The sequence below is a fragment of the Perognathus longimembris genome, chromosome 3, assembly GCF_023159225.1.
Source record: "Perognathus longimembris pacificus isolate PPM17 chromosome 3, ASM2315922v1, whole genome shotgun sequence".
Lineage (NCBI taxonomy): Eukaryota > Metazoa > Chordata > Mammalia > Rodentia > Heteromyidae > Perognathus > Perognathus longimembris.
The window spans coordinates 52,789,973-52,809,990 of NC_063163.1; the positions used below are offsets into that span (position 1 = coordinate 52,789,973).

Consider the following 20,018-nt stretch of genomic DNA (forward strand, 5'->3'; position numbering starts at 1 on the left):
CCGCATGGGCAATAACTGCAATTAAGATTTGTAGTTTATGCAAACCTTGGTGGCCTGAAAAATGTTAGTACCCATTTAGACACAACCTGGTGTGTAATCCTCTTTGCCTCCCCCTTTTCCTTTTAGATTCACAATTTCCCATCAACATTGTGGCTGTCAAGAATGATCATGATTTTCTTGAAAAGGACCTTGTAGAACCTCTTTACAGGTAAATCATGTGAAGTATTTTTTTGTTTCTTTCCATTAGTCTCCAGTAGATAGGTATCACTACACTGAGGGGCAAATGTAACAATTAAGTGAATATTTATCATGTGTCTATTAGGTGCCAGGCACCTAAGATCCAGGTTCTAGGTATACTGCGATGAACATTACCAATTTCTGCTCTCATGGGGCTTATCTATACTGCGATGAACATTACCAATTTCTGCTCTCATGGGGCTTATATGCTAGAGGAGATATTTGTATATTGAAGTAGAATAAAGCCAAAACAAAGAAGAGAAAGGGAGATGGAAAAGGAAGAAAACTTTTCTTTTTTATTATTTATTATTATTATTAATTTATTTGTTTATTGTCAAAGTGATGTACAGAGCGGTTACAGTTTCATACATACATTTCTTATCAAACTTGTTACCTCCTCCTTCATTTTTCTCCCTCCTTCCCCCTTTTCATTTCCCTCTCCCCATGAGTTGTGAAGTTGGATTACAGCATATAGTTTGGTAAGTATGGCTGTTGCATTGGTTCACCTTTTACACTTTGGCTCTCCATTTTGTTCTTCTCCTTCCTTTCCCTGTTTCCAGTAAACATATACAATACCCAGGGTACCGAAATCAGTAACAGTGACGTCAGGGGTAAAACCCTGGGGAAGAAAAACAAAATAAAGTGATATACTTTCAGATGGCACATTGAAAATAATGACAATGGTAAACTACTTATTTCCATAACCTGCAGTTCATTTCCCTTAGCATCATCTTATGTGTTCATATGTACATAGCTATTGAACTATTGTGATCTTCTGCTAGGACTACCCTAGATGTGTACTAATTATTACCAATGAAGGAAACCAAAAAAATCTATGTTTCTTTGGGTCTGGCTCACTTCACTTAGTACAGTTTTTTCCAAGTCCTTCCATTTCCTTACGAATGGGATGTGGGATGAGATAGAATGGATGGCCACAACATGAGTGGTCAAGGAAGGCTCTGGAAAACCCCATGAATATGTCAGACTTGACAGTTTTGTTTGCAGAGTTAACGATTTTATCCTCATATTGGAAAATGGAAGGCCAAGTAATTATATCAGTAATCTAGTATATTTAATCTTTTGGTCTATGTTAGATGCTATGAGGTGGCAAAGACATATGTATGAAAAATTCTCTCCCCTTAAAAATATTTTGTAGCCTAATGTCTTCATTCATGTGACAGGAATGCATGAAAAATTAGTAACAGTTATAATTTGGTAATAATAAAAGATCCAGTGGAATCTATATCTCAAAAAAATTCTGTCGTAGGACTTCAGTTTCTTTTTTTTTTTTACTTTTTTTTTTTTTTTTTTTTTTTTTTGGCCAGTCCTGGGCCTTGGACTCAGGGCCTGAGCACTGTCCCTGGCTTCTTCCCACTCAAGGCTAGCACTCTGCCACTTGAGCCACAGCGCCACTTCTGGCCGTTTTCTGTATATGTGGTGCTGGGGAATCGAACCTAGGGCCTCGTGTATCCGAGGCAGGCACTCTTGCCACTAGGCTATATCCCCAGCCCGGACTTCAGTTTCTTGACTAAAGCCAAGGAGAGAAGTCAGAGATAGAAATGAGTATTAATTATGGCATATAATCATTTCATCATGGTCATATATAGTCTGCTCTGAGATAAAGACTTATAAAGTTCAGTACTGGAAACCCTCCCCCCACTATTCTTTCTATTGACTTCTCTATTTGACATGCCAAAGGTGATAATTTAAGGAGAAAATAATGATGAGTAAAACTTTTGTCAACACAGAAGAAACCACTATACATTATAATAGTACCTTAGAATTATTCTACATTTTAGGTTGCTGAATCTTCATACATGCATATTTTTGTGTTCACAAGTTGGTCTGTCATTCAATAGTTCCCATATGAAGAAAAAAATAGATTTGTGTTAAGAAATAAACACTTCTGTCCATGGGAAAGTGATACCATGAGTTTGTATAACAACGCTATGGTACAGAAAAGCAAAGAATTCTTCTTATAAGTTAGAAAAGTAAACAAGCACTAATTGCCACTTCTGAGAGTTGGTGAGATCAATGGATGATTTGGTTATTTTTTATTTATTTATTTATTTGTTGTTGTTGTTGTTGCCAGTCCTGGGCCTTGGACTCAGGGCCTGAGCACTGTCCCTGACTTCTTTTTGTTCAAGGCTAGCACTCTGCCACTTGAGCCACAGCGCCACTTCTGGCCATTTTCTGTATATGTGGTACTGGGGAATCGAACCCTGGGCTTCCTGGATATGAGGCAAGCACTCTTGCCATTAGGCCATATTCCCAGCCCTGGTTATTTCTTTAAAGGTAATGAATTGGAAAAGTGATGCTCCCTACTCTGCATGTCAAAGGTACCTGCTAAGCAAGAGCAGAGCCCTCTTCAGAAATATTTATTCCATTTAGTACTGCTCAACCAGTAATTCATTCTATTTCCTCTCTCAGTACTGAGTGTATCATAGCTAGTTGGCATTAAAAAATAACTTCTATTTATAAATTGTATTTCATTGTATTCTTTCTATTAAATTTGTAATATTTGTATTTTCTTTAAATTGAACTGCAACATATGCATGAAAAAATTCACTATTTTCAGTATGTAGGTTTTTTTATTTGGTTTTTTTTTTAGTTCTTTGAATTTCTTTCAAGTTTTTTAAATATATATTTTTATTTCTTTTACATAAAAGCAATAATGAGATTGTGGGAGCATATAATAAACCACTTTTGCTTTGGTGGTAAGTGGTCATGGGTTTGAACTCAAGGCCTGGATGCTGTCCCTAAGTTTACGGGGGGGGAGGGTGTTTGTGTTGTTTTCTTTTTTGCTCAAAGCTAGCAGTCTACCACTTGAGCCACAGCTCCACTTCTGGCATTTTGGGGTGATTAATCGGAGGTAAGAGTCTCGCAGACTTTCTTCCCTGGTTGGCTTCAAACCATGATCCTCAGATCTCATCTTGTAAGTAGCTAGGATTCTAGGTGTGAACCACTGGCACCTGACTCCTCTTTTACTTTTATAAGAAAAGAGTAAACATTCTCAAACTGATCCTACTTTTGTATTGAATCAACAAAGTATGAGAGTTCAAAATCTTCTACATTTTACTATTGTTGATTTTTGTTTTGTTTCTAGACATTCTATGCTTCACTGTTTAGCACATTGTGATTTTAGTTTGCATATTCTTAAGCATTTTTCATGTGCTTATTTGCCATCCTCCCTCTTTCATAAGGTATCTGTCCTAATCTTATATTCCTTTTAAATGGTATTGCTTTCTTGTTACTCAGTTTTGCCAGGGATTGTTTTGACTATTCGGGATGTAAGGCCTTTGTCAGATATGTTTTGTATTTTCTGTTTGTCTTATCAGTGTCTTTTAAGAAAAATTCATTGTCAAAGTGATGTACAGAGGGGTTACAGTTCCATGCGTAAGGCAGTGAGTACATTCTTATCCAATTTGCTACCTCCTCCCTCATTTTTCTCCCACCTTACCGCCTCCCCACTTCCTTCCCCCTTGGCAGTGTCTTTCACAGAAGGAAAATCTTTAATTTTGCTAAAATATATTTGTCTATTTTTCATATTTTAGTGCTATATCTAGGAAATTTTGGCCTAATAAAAAGTAGGTAGTTTGTTACAATGTTCTGTTTTAATATTAAAGTCTATGATCTGTTTTGAGTTCTTTTTTATGTGTGTGTCAGTCTTTGAATTCAGGACCGGGGCACTTTCTCTGAGTTTTTGTGCTCAAGGTCAGCACTCTGCCACTTGAACCACACCTCTACTTCTAACTTTTTCTGCTTCATTGGAGATAAGACTCTTTCTTCTCTTCTCTTCTCTTCTCTTCTCTCCTCTTCTCTCTCTCTATATATATATATTATATGTATGCATATATATGTGTGTGTGTATATATATATGTGTGTGTGTGTGTGTGTGTGTGTTTCTTTCAAGCTACAAGAGTGAATCAAAATTCCTTTGGGGCTGTGAATGTGACTTAGTGGTAGAGTACATGCCTAGAATGCATGAAGCCCTGGGTTCAATTCCTCAGTACCACTTAAACAGAAAAGGCTGAAGTGATGCTGTGGCTCAAGTGGTAGAGTGCTAGCCTTGAGCAAAACAGAAGCTCGGGACTGTGGCCAGGCCCTGAGTTCAAGTCCCAGGACTGGCAAAAAAAAAAAAAAACCACCTTTTTTTTTTTCTGTACATTAACGTCAGTTGTTTGTGCTCTAGGTTGATAAGGCTATCTTCACTGAATTACTTTGACCATGTAGTAATGTATTCACTCTTCTGCTTTCCTCTCTGTCAACCCTTTTATCAGTATGACACTGTCTTGATTAGTTAGCTTTAGGGTAAGTCTTGGAATCCAATACTGTGAGTCTTCCAATTTTATTCTTTTCCTGTGGCTTGGCTATTGTAGTGCCTCTGACCTTCCATTGTAAGTTTTGAAAATGGCATATCTGTATCTGTTGTTGTTGTTTTTTAATTTTGGTGTAATTTTGATTTGAATCTATATGTTAGTTTGGAGAGATTGATATCTTCACAATATGTAATTTATAGAATTTAGGTTTCCTAAGACTTATCAACAGTGATTTATGTTTCTAGCATAGTTTCACATTATATAGTTTTCATATGTATAGTATTTACACACATGCTTGATCGTACATAAGAATTTTTTGTTTGTGGTGCTATTGTAGAGGGGCTGCTTTTTATCATTTGCTGATTGCTAACATGTAATTTATTTTAGTATGTTATCATTATATCCTACAATCTTCCCAACTTCACTCATTACTTCTGGTAGTTTTGTTGTACTCTCCTTAGGATTTTATTTTTAAAATGTTAAAGATTTCATTTCATGTTTTTAAGTCAAAATTTAGCCATAAAAAAACTGTCTGTATAGTTATATTGACAGAATGACCGATGTGGCTCTGAGGGCTGAGCTTTGAATCTCAAATGCCTTGAATAAGTTATAGACTCTTCCATCAAAGTCTATACTCTTAAACACAAAAGGGTTTTCAGATACATTAGAAGAATGAGCTCAGACTGTTAGGTTGAAGTACCATGGAGAAATAAAGTTCCAAATAATAACACTAGTTTTAATCAGAAAAATCAAGAAGGTTTTTCTTATAACGTACAAGACCCATTGGGACACAGCAGTAGCTGGATCCATCCATATTCCCCCCCAAAGACCTTACTGTATCAGCAAGAGGAAGGTCAGCAATGCTACACACCACGGCTCTCTTGATTAGGGCCTACTTTGTGAAGGGAAAAATGGTTAGAGTGGCAGGAGGCTGTTGTAATTGGAACAATTCTTAGGTCAGCTATGTCTCCGAAAATATTATGAAGCAAGAGAAACATTTGGCTTGAGGTGTGTGAACTGAGATGCTCGGGGCATAGGAGACATGGGTAAAACCGAGGCCAAAGGAATGGTCACACGGGGTGGATCAAAGGAAGTGGGTGGAGTAGGTAGACAGAGGAGATGGCTTGGCCAACAAAAAAAAACAAAAACAAAAAAAAACAGCAGCAATGTGGAATTCTTTCCCTTCCTTGTGAGTTCTTCAAGACACAGACTTCCTGCTTTGCAGGAAAGCAGGCAGAAGGAAGCTCTCCAGCTCCAGGAGAATGACAGCGCTTCTCAAACTTTGAGACTGCTGAGTCGTTAATTAGACCTTCTCCCACTCAGATGGTAAGTCATGATAATTACCAAAAGAGCACAAAAGGGGAAGTGATTTTTTTTAATGTTCTGTGTGCACTATAGACACAGAGATTTATTTGACCTCCTGCTTTATTTTAAAGCATCCCCATGCATATTTGAAATGAAGAGGCACTGCAGGATGGTAGAAAGAATCACAGCTGGGGGGCAGGTAGCTTCTGCGAAGGTAGATCGAGGCAGGCAAGAGAGCTGGAGTCCACTGTTTTGTTTTGTGTTGTTGTTGTTGTTGTTTTTAAAAGCATCCATGACAAGAATTGTACTCAACTATGGTTTTCTGTAAACGCCTCTCCTTATTTTTTTTATTTTTTTTCAAATTTTTATTATCAAACTGATGTACAGAGATGTTACAGTTTCATACGTTAAATGCTTTTCCTTATATAGGTTAAGTGATTGATGTCTCAAGTCCCAGTTTAGTGGAGAGTTTTTTTGGAGTCTTTTTAAAAAAAATTACCTTCAACATATATATTGTGCTAAGAGATACACTATTGAAAGCAACCAGATCTAGCACCAAATATGTGGATGTGTATCTCCCATTGTTTTTTAAATTTAATTTTGTAGCTGTCATTTTTTTACTTCCCCCAAACTAGACAGATTTACTCCTCTTTCTGAAAGATGTGAACGTTCAGAATGAGAGCTGACCAGCTCTCACAGCAGCACACAGTAGGCACTTAGTTAAAGGTTTGATATGGCAAGCTGGAAGAGCATGCATCCTATTATTTCAGTGAAAATTCATTTTCTATGTTTTGAGTGAATCCTTCATTGCAAACTATATCTCCTGTGAGTCATGACTTGCTCGCTGCAAATCTAATTGACTAGGTAACCTGAGTGAAACTCTAATTCTTTTAGAACGTAGAAATGGCCCAGTCATCAACGTTTCTTGCAAAAGCTGTCACCTTTAAGGCAAATGGCAGCAAAGCAAAGTTCCAGAATGAGCATTTTTTAAGAAGCAATACATTCTAATAGCATTGTACTATATATGCTATACTTAGTTGGGCTACTAACATAGGACCTCCAAGCCCAGTATGATCTTTGTTTGGGGGAGGATTCTTGTGCTTACCATGGGGCTTGGACACAGGATGTGGGAACTGACCCTGAGCTTCTTTGCTAAAGGCTAGCGCTCTACTACTTCTTGAGCCACAACTCGACTTCCAGCTTTTTTTGCTGGTTAATTGGAAACAAAGAGTATTCAGACTTTCTTGCTCCGGTTGGCTTTGAGCCATGATCCTTAGATCTCAGCCTCCTGAGAAGCTAGGATTACAGGCATGAGCCACTGGCACCGGCTTTTATAGTTGAGTTTCTAAGTTAGGACAGTTACATAATTTGTGTTGTTAATAAATACTAATTAATTATAATATGTGTAAAGTAAGGGCATCTCTAATGTTCAGTATTGTTTGGTATAGCTATAGAATTGGTTAGAACTACATGGTAGTTCTGCCCTTCATTTTTTTTCTTTTTATTATTATGTTTAAGTAGTTGTACAAAGGAGCAGCCATTTAACTAAGAAGTTTATGAATAAAATATATCTTGATCAATGTCATCCCTTTCAACATTCTCATCCTTCCCTTCCCTACCCATACCTTCCCTTGCTCTTCTTATATTTGTAGAATATACATTGGATTCTTGATCGCATTCTCCTCTTCTCCTCTTTATTCATCTACCCTTCCCCACTTCATTCAAGTATCTGCTTCTTGGTGTTTTGTTTTGCTAAACTATGTCCTTCATATTTAAATGAATAATAAATGAGTATGAGTGAGAGGGTACTAACAGGAATACTTAAAATTTGTCACCATAACTCTATGGTCTCTCTTATTGGGAATAATTAGTACAGGTTTAGGCAAGTCATAGCAGAGCATCACAAGAGCCCAATAGCTATACCCTTATGAACACATAAGATAATGCTAAGTGAAATGAACTCCATGTTATGGAAATGATTGCTATACCACAGTTGTAACTACTTTCAACGTCCCATGTGTATCTGTAGCTTCTATTATTGATGATGTTCTTGTATCACCTTCCTGTGGTTGTAACTACACTATCTCTGTAACCTTATCTGAGTATATTGGAAACTGTGTATACTGGTATTAAAAGTAGGAAATTGAAAGGGAATACCAAAATTGAGAGACACAGGGTAAAAAAAGACAAACAACTACAAAAGCAATATTTGCAAAACTGTTTGGTGTAAGTGAACTGAACACCTCAGGGGGGGAAAGGGAAAGGGGGAGGAGGGAGAGGGGTATGAGGGACAAGGTAACAAACAGTACAAGAAATGTATCCAATGCCTAACGTATGAAACTGTAACCTCTCTGTATATCAGTTTGATAATAAAAATTTGAAAAAAAATTGTCACCATACACAAAGGCCTATATTTGATTTGAATGTTAATAATATTAATGAATGACAGTCTTCATGCATATTCATCAATACAGTAAATATTTTCCCTTTATGAATCATCACCGAGATTGCATAGGATTATTTATTTTATACATTTATACATTATTTTTTACATTATGTAAAATATGGAACCATTAATTTGGGCAAGTCACTTAGAGAATGAAATTGAAGTTTATACAATTCTTGTAGTCCCCTCTACCTTTAAAATCTTGAGAATATAGGGCTGGGGATATAGCCTAGTGGCAAGAGTGCCTGCCTCGGATACACGAGGCCCTAGGTTCGATTCCCCAGCACCACATATACAGAAAACGGCCAGAAGCGGCGCTGTGGCTCAAGTGGCAGAGTACTAGCCTTGAGCAGGAAGAAGCCAGGGACAGTGCTCGGGCCCTGAGTCCAAGGCCCAGGACTGGCCAAAAAAAAAAAAAAAATCTTGAGAATATAAATAAGTACACACCCCAATAAGCAGTTCTTCTATTTATATAAAATACAAAATTGTCACTGTGTACCAGATACTTCCCAATTTATAAGTATTTACTGACTGAATGCTCAGAGCAGCCCTGGAAGACAAGACCTTACAGCATTCTCAATGTACCCAGAAGGAAATGAAGACTATAAAAATAATTTGCCCACTAAAATCTACAAAACAGTAGTAGGAATTACCCAGATAGAAACACCTGCAATTTTGATGTGGCTGTTTTGAACTTTTAGTTTTGTTTTCTTTTAACTAATTTAATGATTAGGAAAGGTCTCTTTATCCCCAACCCCAATCCTGCCATGAAAAGTTATCACGCCACCAATGTATACAGTAAGGGAGTAGACTGGAGGTACAGATGGTACAGACATGAAGTGCTCAAAGTCACAGTGGAATGGAATAGAATGGAATATCAGTTATGGAAACATTGATTTTTGTATTCTAAAATGACTACTCAAGCATGTTGAAACTTTGATCAAAAATGCACAAGAAACTATGCAATTAGGCAGGAATTAGAAAAATACAGTTTATCTTTTTAACTTTTTAAATTCACTTTTCTGTCTCTATTTTTTCAACTTAAGCATTTGAATTATAGTATCAGTATTTTTAGAAATTCCTTGCTTTGCTATAAGACACCACCAGCTAGCATTCAGTGTCATTTTGAGGGGAAAGTTCATTGAGCTCCTATTTAATGTTCTGCTCAAGTTATGAAGAATGAGTCTGGCAAGGCACTCCTGTAATCCTAGCTAGTCAGGAGGCTGAGATCGAGGTCTGTGGTTCGAAATCAGCCCAGGCAGAAAAGTCCCCATGAGACTCTTATCTCCGATTACCAAAAACTGGAAGTGAGGCTGTGTCAAGTGGCTGAGCGCTGACCCTGAGCAAAAGAGCTCAGGGACAGCACCTGAACCCAGGGCTCAAGCCTCACAACCAACACCATCTAGGACAAAAAGAATGAATCTGTGTTTGTTATTACTGTTCAGAATGACAGTGAGCAGACTTCTCCTGGTAGAGCAGCTGAAGTGGAGACACAGAAAATCCCCAGAGGGCAAGGGAGGATCCCAGGAGAAGCTGAAGGGAAGATGAGGCAAAAAGTGTCTGGCCAGGCCTGTGGTGTGGTTGAGTGTTCACACCCAACCATATGTTTATATGTATGAATATAAGATTGAGCTGGGAAAAAAATGCCAAAACTGAAAAAGTCTGAAAGTAAAAAAAAAGAATTCATTCAGTTTTATTTCATTGTTTATTTATTTATAGTTCTTTACCCTTGGGCCGCTTTGGTTATCATCATTTATTGATTAGCCAATAGCATTTATGCTCATCTTGGAAATATTAATGATTACACCATAAAGCCCACTTAAAATTATTTTCATCTGCAAGCTAAATAGCCTTGCACCAGTCCACACATATGTCTTGTCCTGACAAGATTCACATACTTAATTTTCTTTCAAATAGCTCATCTTTGCCTCTGCTTTTTTCCCCCACAACTTAGATAACATCTAGAAACAGTTGAGGTCATCTTTTTTTGGTAATATACTGTAAGCTGACCATTGGGTGGGACAGCCAGAGGGGAAAGGAGAGTGGAGGGCAGCCTTCCCTGACTGGCTCTTCAGTGGCCTGACGACAATCACTTGCTGACTTCCTACTCCATTCTTATTTGTCTCCCTGGTCACCATAAAGTCCTACGGCCTGTGGCTACTGGCTTTAGAAATACCCATGTCTAGGGAGTTACTGACTGGAGTCGTGTGCTTGGCATAGCATATTCAACCTTCTCCCCATGTTGGCTGAGCTCCCTGAGCTGGGAGACCTTTCCCATGCCCTGCAGCTAGCTACAGCACAGGGAGGGGCTGCCCCTGGCCTGCTGGCCTTTGATGCCTAGGTCCAGAGCACATCTTCAGTGACTAGTTCCTAAATGTCTCCAAGAGCTCCACCTAGAACACTCCTTAGATGCTAGGGCTTGCCTCTGACACCGGAACCCAGGGTGAGAAGTTCAGGCTGCTGGAATTGAGTCAGAATCCCCTGGAATGGATGAATTTATAACCCTGCTTGTTATTCATCTCGTGCTTTTGGCAGGAATACTAGAACCACCCCACAGGAAACTGGCCATTTTAAAATCAGCATGGGAGACCTCCTGACCAATCTGAAGTCTGTTTAAATGTTAAGATCTGAATCTAAATTATGAATGTGGAAAAGATATTACAGTTTTCCTACAGTCTGTAAGGAAGACTCTGTGTGTGACCCCAGCCTCCTGGATAGTGTGTTAGGCCCCTGAAATTGTGTGCTGAGCTTCTCTCAGTCACCCTCCAACTTCCCTGGCACCTGCTTTTCTCCAGCCCTGGTCCCCATCCCACCATTCACTGCCCTGTGCTGCCTCCCTGCTGCTAGCACTCCCTCCACTGTCTCAGTCCTCCTCTCCCTTCATTCTCTTTCCTGTATTGTAGAGTTCATTCTTTCCCTGAGCACTATTTCACTCCTGCTGTGGCCAAATGGACAGTACATTCTCACCAGCAGTTGATATTGTCACTGTTTTAGATGTATTTTTGGTTTTTTTTGAGAGGTGGAGTCAGGACTGTTTATTGGAGAATAGGCAGACACGTGGCCCCAGAATACACTTAACACTGTATGGAAACTGAGTCAAGAAAGGAAAAGAGCAGATAAATCATCCCAACAACTCGATCAGCCCCAACGGAGAGCTGAAATGGGATGCCACAGTGAACAGAGGAGAATCAGGAGACGTGTCCTGCTTTAGATTTATGTTTAAAATATGTATTGGTATCTCATGACTATTTTAATTGGAAACTTCTTAATAATATGTGTCGTTAACCACTTTAATTTGCTTATTTGCTATCTGTGTATCTTTTTTCCCCTTTGGTAAGGGTGTGCTTACATCCTTCACCCATTTTTAAATAAGACTGTTTTCTTATTGTTTTAAGAACCCTTTGTATATTTTAGGTAACAGTCCTTTACCAGATGTCTTTTGAAAATATTTCCTTCCAGTCTATGAGCTTATATTTCCATTCTCTTTATATAATATTTCTCAGAGCAAAATTTTGAATTTTAATGAAATCCGATTCATTGATCTTTCCCCATAGACTCTGCTTTTGATTTTGAAAAGTCATTGCCATATACACAAGGCCTTCTACATTTTCTTCTGTTTTCACTTTGAAGTTTTACAGTTTTGTGTTGACATTTAAGTCATCCATTTTGACTTAATCTTTGTAAAGAAACAGAGAACATGGAACCCAGGGTCTTATATAAGATTCGAGGGTCTGTTTGGTACATGACAAGACAGACATGTATGTTTTTCATATGCTGCTTGACAGCTACCCATGGACCATATATCCATCTTGATAATTTTAGAAATATCCAATGGACTCTTGGCAGAAAAAAAAAGTTCCCTACCCCAGGAAGGTCTGTTTCAAAAAAATTTTTGCATGAGAAAATCTATTTCTACATTATTTGTTGAAATGTTACTTTGTATTTCTGTATTGTGTTTCTTAGCCTCTTTATAAAGGTCAGTTGGCTATATTTGTGTGAATCTCTTTTGGGTTATCAATCCTGTCCCATAGATTTGCTTCTCTATATAAGTTTCCAATACCATCTAACCTCTGAATAGTGTTCTTATAGTACACCTTGAATGTAGTTAGTGTCACTCTTCTGATTTTGTTCTTCTTCAATATTGTATTGGCATTTCTTGGTTTTTACATCTCCATACAAATGTTAAAGATAATTGGTTGATATATACTGTCTTACAATTTTTTTGTTTAAAAGTGGATATTTTAAATATCATAATGTGAGAATTCAAATCAGAATCTCCCCTTCAAGGCTTCTTGCTGTTATTTGTTTGGTGATTTCCTTCATCTAATTCTCTGAAGTTAGTATCCATGGTCACTTATGACCATGGAAGTTTCAGTTAACTTAGTTGATAACATAAGATTATATGGAATCTTCCTTAAATATCTAGGGTCAATACATCTCCTAGGCCTCGCCAATGAACTTTTTATGCTTGGTACAATATGGTTTCAATACTCAAGCAGGAAGTAGACAATTTAGCCTTGGTCTTTACTTCCTGCTTAGGTTGAGGATCTCATCAACATCAATTGAAAGTGGAAGATTAAGGCCTTCTCAGATTTTTCCTCAGTTATTTCAGTCACCTCCATTATTAAAACATTGCCACTGCTTTTGACAAACATCTTGGGTAAAAGCTGTTCTCAGTGTCATGAGCTCAGAGTCAGCTTAAAGATGAACCCAAAAGAAGCTCTAGTGGCACAATCAGCATGCAGTACTTATAAGATGAATCCTATAAATAGGAATTCCTAGACAGCACAAAAAGTGACAATTTGGAAGGAATGGCGCTTTTAAGGAGCTTGACTTACCCTGCCTTCTCCAGTAGCTGCTAGTCTGATCATTTTCATTGCTATTCTAATTGTGAAGTTACTGGTTTTTAAAGTTCTTACAGAGCAGGGAAAAGATACATGGGAATAGTTCACTGTTCTGAGATATAATCAGCTGTTCTTCTTAGATAGATACAACTTACTTTGTTGCAAGCCTATATTAATTTCCAGCATTCTATTTTTGTTTTTTATTTTTTTGTACCAGTCCTGGGGCTTGAACTCAGGGCCTAGATGCTGTCCCTCAGCATTTTTTCTCAAGGCTAGACCCACAACTCTGCTTCTGGCTTTTAGGTGCTTAGTTAAGATAAGAGTATCACAGACTTTCCTAATGAGCCAGTCCTCAGATCTTAGACTGCTGAGTAACTAAGATTACAGGTGTTAGCCACCAGTTCCCAGCTCCAACATTCTCTGAAAGTTGAGTTTTTCTGTTCAACATTTGCCAATGTTCTTGTAGCTTTTATGAAAGGGCAGTGTATTAGAGATCTATAATTTGTCATCTCCACTGATAACCCTCCCACTAATCTCTACTCAGCTTTATTGAAGTATAATTTATGTTTGTAAAAAATAATCAAAGTGTACATTTTGGTTAATTTTGCCAGTTGTATTCAGTTGTGAATAGTTATGTAGCTGTCATCACAATCATAGATAGAACCATTCTGTTCCATTGTTACTAACATCTGACAAACACTGATCTAGTTCTTGTCACTATCATCTTATCTTTTCTAAAATGTAACATGCAGTGAATCATGTGGCATCTATTCACTCTGTACTATGTCATCTGGTTACATTATCAGAAATTAGTGACATAAACTGTTGAGTGTTCGTCTCCTTATATAGATATATCACAACCTTATATCCATGTACCAATATATGGACATTTTGGATATACCTACTTTTTTTTTTACTATTAATTACATAAATAAAAATACCATGAACATTCTAGTAAACATCTTTTCGTGGACATATGATTTCTTTTATCTTGAATCAGTAAGAGTGGAGTGAGTGATTGAATGCTTATGTAAGGAATTACCAAACAATTTTCCAGAGATTACATCCTTTGGAGAGGTTCAGTTCTATATCCATGGAAACTCTTATTGCTGCCAATGATTTTTAACTTGGGCATTCTAATATACTTATAGTTGTACCTCATTATTATTTTAGGATGATAGTTATCAAGATTGAAGATCTTTGCATGTGCTTCTTGGCCGTTTGTATATTTTCTCTTAGAAATGTCAGTTCACAACTTTAGTCCATTTTAAAAAAGCAGATAATTTGACTTTTGAGTAAAAAGAATTATCAGATATTGTATTTGCTTTCAGAACATTTTCTTCAAACTGAGAAGCAGTTCCTCAAGTAGATGTGCAGACAGATTTTTGATCTTAGGTGTGATTAAAGGACTCAAATCCAACAGACAAATCTGGTTAGAATCTCTGGCTTTCAAAAATAACAAACTCTCTATGTACCAGAAATATAAAGCATTTGGAGCCCTTTGATGTTTTTGTGTTGTGTGTAGGTAAAACTTTGTTGTAGACTGGGATACTTTGTTTGTACTTCCAACCATAATGGAAGAGTTACTGCATTAGGAAAAAATATTATAAAACCAACAATCCTTCTGTAAATAAATGCATGACAGAGCTGCCAAGTTAGTAACTGTTTTTAAATTTTTACATTTTTTTTTACATAAAGATGTTAACACATTAGGAACTGGTAAAGAAGACAGCCTTTCGATTGTAGCAGCAAAGGCCAAGAATTCACTAAAGTCAAACTGTAGATCAAATGATCAACTTCTAATCCAGAATTGTCTGTTTTATTTAGCACTATCAAAAATGGATAGTGACTAGACAAAATGAATGGCTGCAGATGAAGAGAATCATCATATACTTTTAATCAATGAGTGACATATGATAAGAAGCAGAAAAGTAGAAATGGTTTCAGAGTGAGACATTGGAAATAATAATATAACCATTTAAGATGCTGTTACCTGACTCTAGGTGGAAGATGAGCAAGAACTGAGTTAGGACTAAAAGAGAGGCAAGACTTTTTCAAAACACAGAGATAATAGCATTTTATTTTGCCAGATCATTGCTTGTTACCTGTCTCTTCTCTCATTATACAGAGCTTACATCTTTTAACATCTAGAAGGACAAGGGAGATATAGATAGTTCCTTTGTATCGCCTAGTGATGTAAATGAAAGAGGGAGCTAATTTTTTTCTTTTTTCTTTTTTGGTTTTAATGTCCAATCCTTTCAATATGCATTAATTTTTCATTTCCCTGTCTCCTCATTTATATATCTTACCTCAATAATAGGACTCAATTCTCATTTTAGGAACCCTAAAATGCTCAAAAATTGATGGTGAGGGTGACAACATGCTAAAGAGGGCTATTTTTTAATTTGAATGTTTCTGTGAAGGTGACATACAAAGGGTTACAGTTACATAAGTAAGGTAATGAATACATTTCTTTTTGGACAGTGTTAACCCCTCCCTCATTTTCTACATTTCCCCCTCCCTATCCCCTCTTCCCCAAGTTGTAAAGTTCATCCTTAACATTGTGTCTAGTGAGTTTCATTGTTGTATTGGTTCACCCTTTGTCCTACCATTTCTGTGTTTCCCCTTCCCCTCCCCAAACCAGATAAACTTAAATACAAGACAAAGGGTACAGAAATCAAACAGTGACAACAGGTAATAAACCAAAGAAAAGAAATAACTGCAAACTACATTTAAAAAACCTTGAAGAAGGCTATTTGTATTTACATTTTAAAGTAGATAGAAGCCTACATCTACTCTCTTACTTTTACCTAGAAGTTGATACTTAGAAGTTCCTTAGATGGGGGAAGTGAAGGTGGGATACTTTTCTAAAACAAAAGCCTACTGTGACTGTCTACCTAAAATATCCCCAGGCCTCTCTTATTACTCAGCTCCAGATCAGTAGGAAAAAAAAATGCTAATAAGGGGTTTCCGTTCTAAGAGATGGGATCATCTCATGATGAAAAAAGAATTTTTTTAAAAAACAAGAGCAATGCCAGGCGCGCCGGTGGCTCCACCTGTAATCCTAACTGCTTTTCTGAAGCCAGCCCCGGCAGGAAATTCTGTGAGACTCTTCTCTCCAATTAAATCACAGAGAAAGCCAGAAGTGGTGCTGTGGCTCAAGTGGTAGAGTGCCAGCTTTGAGCAAAACGAGATCAGTGACAAAGCCTAAAGCCCAGAGTTCAAGCCTCAGGAGCAGGGACGGGGAGGGGAGAGAGAAAAAAGAAGAACAGCAAACCCTAAGAATTGCTCAGAAGGTTCTCAGAGACCTGTCTCTAAGGAAACTAAATTGATAGAATATCTAGTGATAGAGTGTTATAATTAGGGAACTATTTGGGTTTGAGTTCAGGAATAAGCACATAGAAAATGAAGGAAATAAATGAGTTATCTATTAACAAAATAATAATGAATGGTTGAGAATAAAAGAAAAATGATTTAAATGTGACACTGTGTCAGTAAAATTTCCATGGTCATAATAAGCCATGAATATTGATTTTTCAGAAAATTATGAAATTATGTGGATGAGGCAAAGAGTTGGGGTGGGAGGCAGGAGTAGATAAGAAGAGACAGATCTTCATCTTCTAAAATAAATTTCAGTAGATAATTACATAAATTTTTTTTTTTTTTTTTTTTTTTTGGCCAGTCCTGGGCTTGGACTCAGGGCCTGAGCACTGTCCCTGGCTTCTTTTTGCTCAAGGCTAGCACTCTGCCACTTGAGCCACAGCGCCACTTCTGGCTGTTTTCTGTATATGTGGTGCTGGGGAATCCAACCCAGGGCCTCATGTATACGAGGCAAGCACTCTTGCCACTAGGCCATATCCCCAGCTCCCATAATTACATAAATTTTTTAAAAAAGAAGTAACAGCATAAGAGATAGGAGCTTGCTTCAACAGAAATAGTACTTGCCTTAGCGTGCATGGGGCCCTGAGTTCAAATTCCATTATTGCCTGCAAAAAAGAGTAATAGCATTAGTGTAATATCAGAAGAAAACACCAATAAAAGAGTTTAAGAGAGCTACTTACCAAGAGTGGTAAGTAGAAAAGGAGATTGGCTCTGTATACTAAATGCAGTTCATAATAGTGATTTTAAAAAATGAAACAAATAATAAAAGTTTTTTCAAAGAGAATTTCATCAAAGAGAACTAAAGATGATTATAGAGGCCTGGGAATATGGCCTAGTGGTAGAATACTTGCCACATATACATGAAGCTTTGGGTTCGATTCCTCAGTACCACATATATAGAAAAGGCCAGAAGTGGTGCTGTGGCTCAAGTGGTAGAGTGCTAACCTTGAGCAAAAAGAAGCCAGGGGGGCTGGGGATATAGCCTAGTGGCAAGAGTGCCTGCCTCGGATACACGAGGCCCTAGGTTCGATTCCCCAGCACCACATATAAAGAAAACTGCCAGAAGCGGTGCTGTGGCTCAAGTGGCAGAGCGCTAGCCTTGAGCGGGAAGAAGCCAGGGACAGTGCTCAGGCCCTGAGTCCAAGGCCCAGGACTGGCCAAAAAAAAAAAAAAGAAGCCAGGGACAGTGCTCAGGCCCTGAGTTCAAGCTCCAGGACTGGAAAAAAAAAAGAATTCATTACAGAGTAATGAAATTTGAGGATATTCTCCACAAGCTGAGAAAGGAGAGTCCTGCAGTGATTAGTAAAGACTGTGATGGAAATAAGATTGAGAAGAGATTGGGAGCTTGCTTGCTCAGGGATCTTTTGGTAATTAACTGGCTAGTCAGCTTGTTTTTGACAGGAATGAGCTTAAAGAGGAGAAGGGAGTGGGGAGAGTTGAGAGCTGAGCTAAGAAAGAATAAATGAGATATCTAGTCTCAAGTGGGAAAAGTTCTGTCTAGTTGGTCAGTATTGGGAAATGAGCTGTATGACAACATGATTTCTATTCTAAAAGGTAGTTATCCCTTTGGTAATTTAAATATGTGTATATGTATCCATATATAAGTATATAGAGAGAGGATACACACACACACACACACACACACACACACACACACACACACACACACACAAAGAAACTTAGCTGACTTAGAATCATGCACCCAAAAGAAATAAATACAAGTCCCAGATGAAGTGGTAGATTAAACAAACATGTTTGAAATAAAATTTTAAAAAGCTAATGGGTTAGCTTTGAAAAAGAATAAAATCACTATGTTTTCCTATACTACAGAAGAGAAGTGCAAATGAACAATGAGCCTACAGATACAATTGATGATGAAGGAATGGGTTGCTTTTCAAATTTATTATTGTTGTTGTTGTTATTTGTGCCAGTACTGGGGTTTGAATTCAGGCCCTTGTGCTCTTGCTCAAGGTTGGTGCTCTACCACTTGAGCCATACCTCCACTAAATATGAGCACTTTTTTTTTTAAATGCAGCACTGGGACTTTAACTCAAGTCATGGTACAAAAGGATTGTTAAAAGAACTCAGGACTGATAGCTTCTGTTTCTTCACTGGCAGCAGTGGCTGGACCTGGCCAAGGAACTGAATCTTTTTGATGTCTGCCAACTGGGGGTGGGGTGGGGTGGGGGGAATGAACGGAACTTTTCTAGGTACTAACTTGGGGAGCCTAGCTTAGGGTAAAAATGAAAATGCATGTTTCAGTCAGTGTGGGCTTCCATGACCCAATACCACACAGGGGCTGGCTTCAACAACAGCAATTTATTTTCTCCAACTTCTGGAAGCTACAACTGAAAAGGAACATTTTCCTGACTTGTAGATAGCCACCTTCTCCAGTGTTTGGGGGTGGGTGAGTGGGGAAGGGACATGCTCTGGCATTTTCTCTTATAGGGAAACGAATCTACTGGATCTAGGCTCCTCCCTTTTGACTTCATTTACTCCTAATGACCCCCTTACTCCAAATCCAGTCACACTGGGTGTAAGGCTTTAACATATGTTTAATTCGGTGGTATAACGTAAGTCATTTTCCATGTAACCCAACTTCCCAAAAGAAAGAGAAAAGACAGATGGTTGAGTTCATTCATATTTGGTAATAAACAGGATAGATTTGATGGGCGATTGCTGGTGAAAGTATAACTAAAATGATTGAGATAGGTTCTAAGAATGGTGGAAAGAAACCAGAAAAGAGCTGGGTTAGGGTTACAGAAAGGGCAGAGATTAGTAAACTTGAAGGCAGATTCCTATCAGGTCAGGAGACAAATAGAAACTCCCTTCTAACTGATTTTTTTGGTATCTAGCACTGTCTTGAGACAAAATTGATTGTTCCTTCACTTTCAGCTTTACTGAAATTAAAAGATTATCAATGCGAAAAGAAGACTTCGTTTCATTGATGGTAGTAATCACCTCATTTTTCTTTCTTTTTAGACGATTAAATACATTGAACAAGTGTGCCTCAATGAAACTTGATGTGAACTTCCAAAGAAAAAAGGTAGGTGCCTAGACCATGAAAAGACCATAAAGCAGCTTGTGTTTATACATTAAAAACAACAGACCAAAGCAAAAACTCACAAAGGACCCATATGTTTCTTCTCCAAATAGCTACCTTATCATAAACGTCATATATAAATCTATTGTAAGCCCAGACTAAGATCTGCATCTCTTGCCCTGTTTCCATTTGCTTAATCTTTTCTAAAAATCTAGGAATGTACATAAAGATGTACATTCTTTAGAGTGATCTTCCAGAAGTGTATGTAGATGTAAATCTAAGGCCTATATTAAAGTATTCCATCATTATTAGTAGGTTAAGCGATACCAAAAAAAAAGAAAAACAAAGAATCCATGGGCCTGTGACATTAAGAAACCTCTGGAACTTTATTTCCAGGTGTACTTTAGCTCAAGCATGCCAGGTGTATATCCATTTCCAGGCAG

General features: G+C 37.8%; 1 protein-coding gene across 5 annotated transcripts in view; it reads left to right on the forward strand.

The window, feature by feature from the left end:
• Stard13 (StAR related lipid transfer domain containing 13) overlaps positions 1-20,018 on the forward strand; it is a 237,366-nt gene that overhangs the window by 173,082 nt on the left and 44,266 nt on the right. For 4 of the 5 annotated variants that reach the window (XM_048341522.1, XM_048341521.1, XM_048341523.1 and 1 more), the window contains exons 3-4: positions 127-208; positions 19,515-19,578. In XM_048341522.1, coding sequence (XP_048197479.1) covers positions 127-208; positions 19,515-19,578 — 146 coding nt within the window. Of the gene's footprint in view, positions 1-126; positions 209-5,781; positions 5,883-19,514; positions 19,579-20,018 lie in introns of those variants that run through there. The other variant, XM_048341525.1, reaches the window with a different exon arrangement.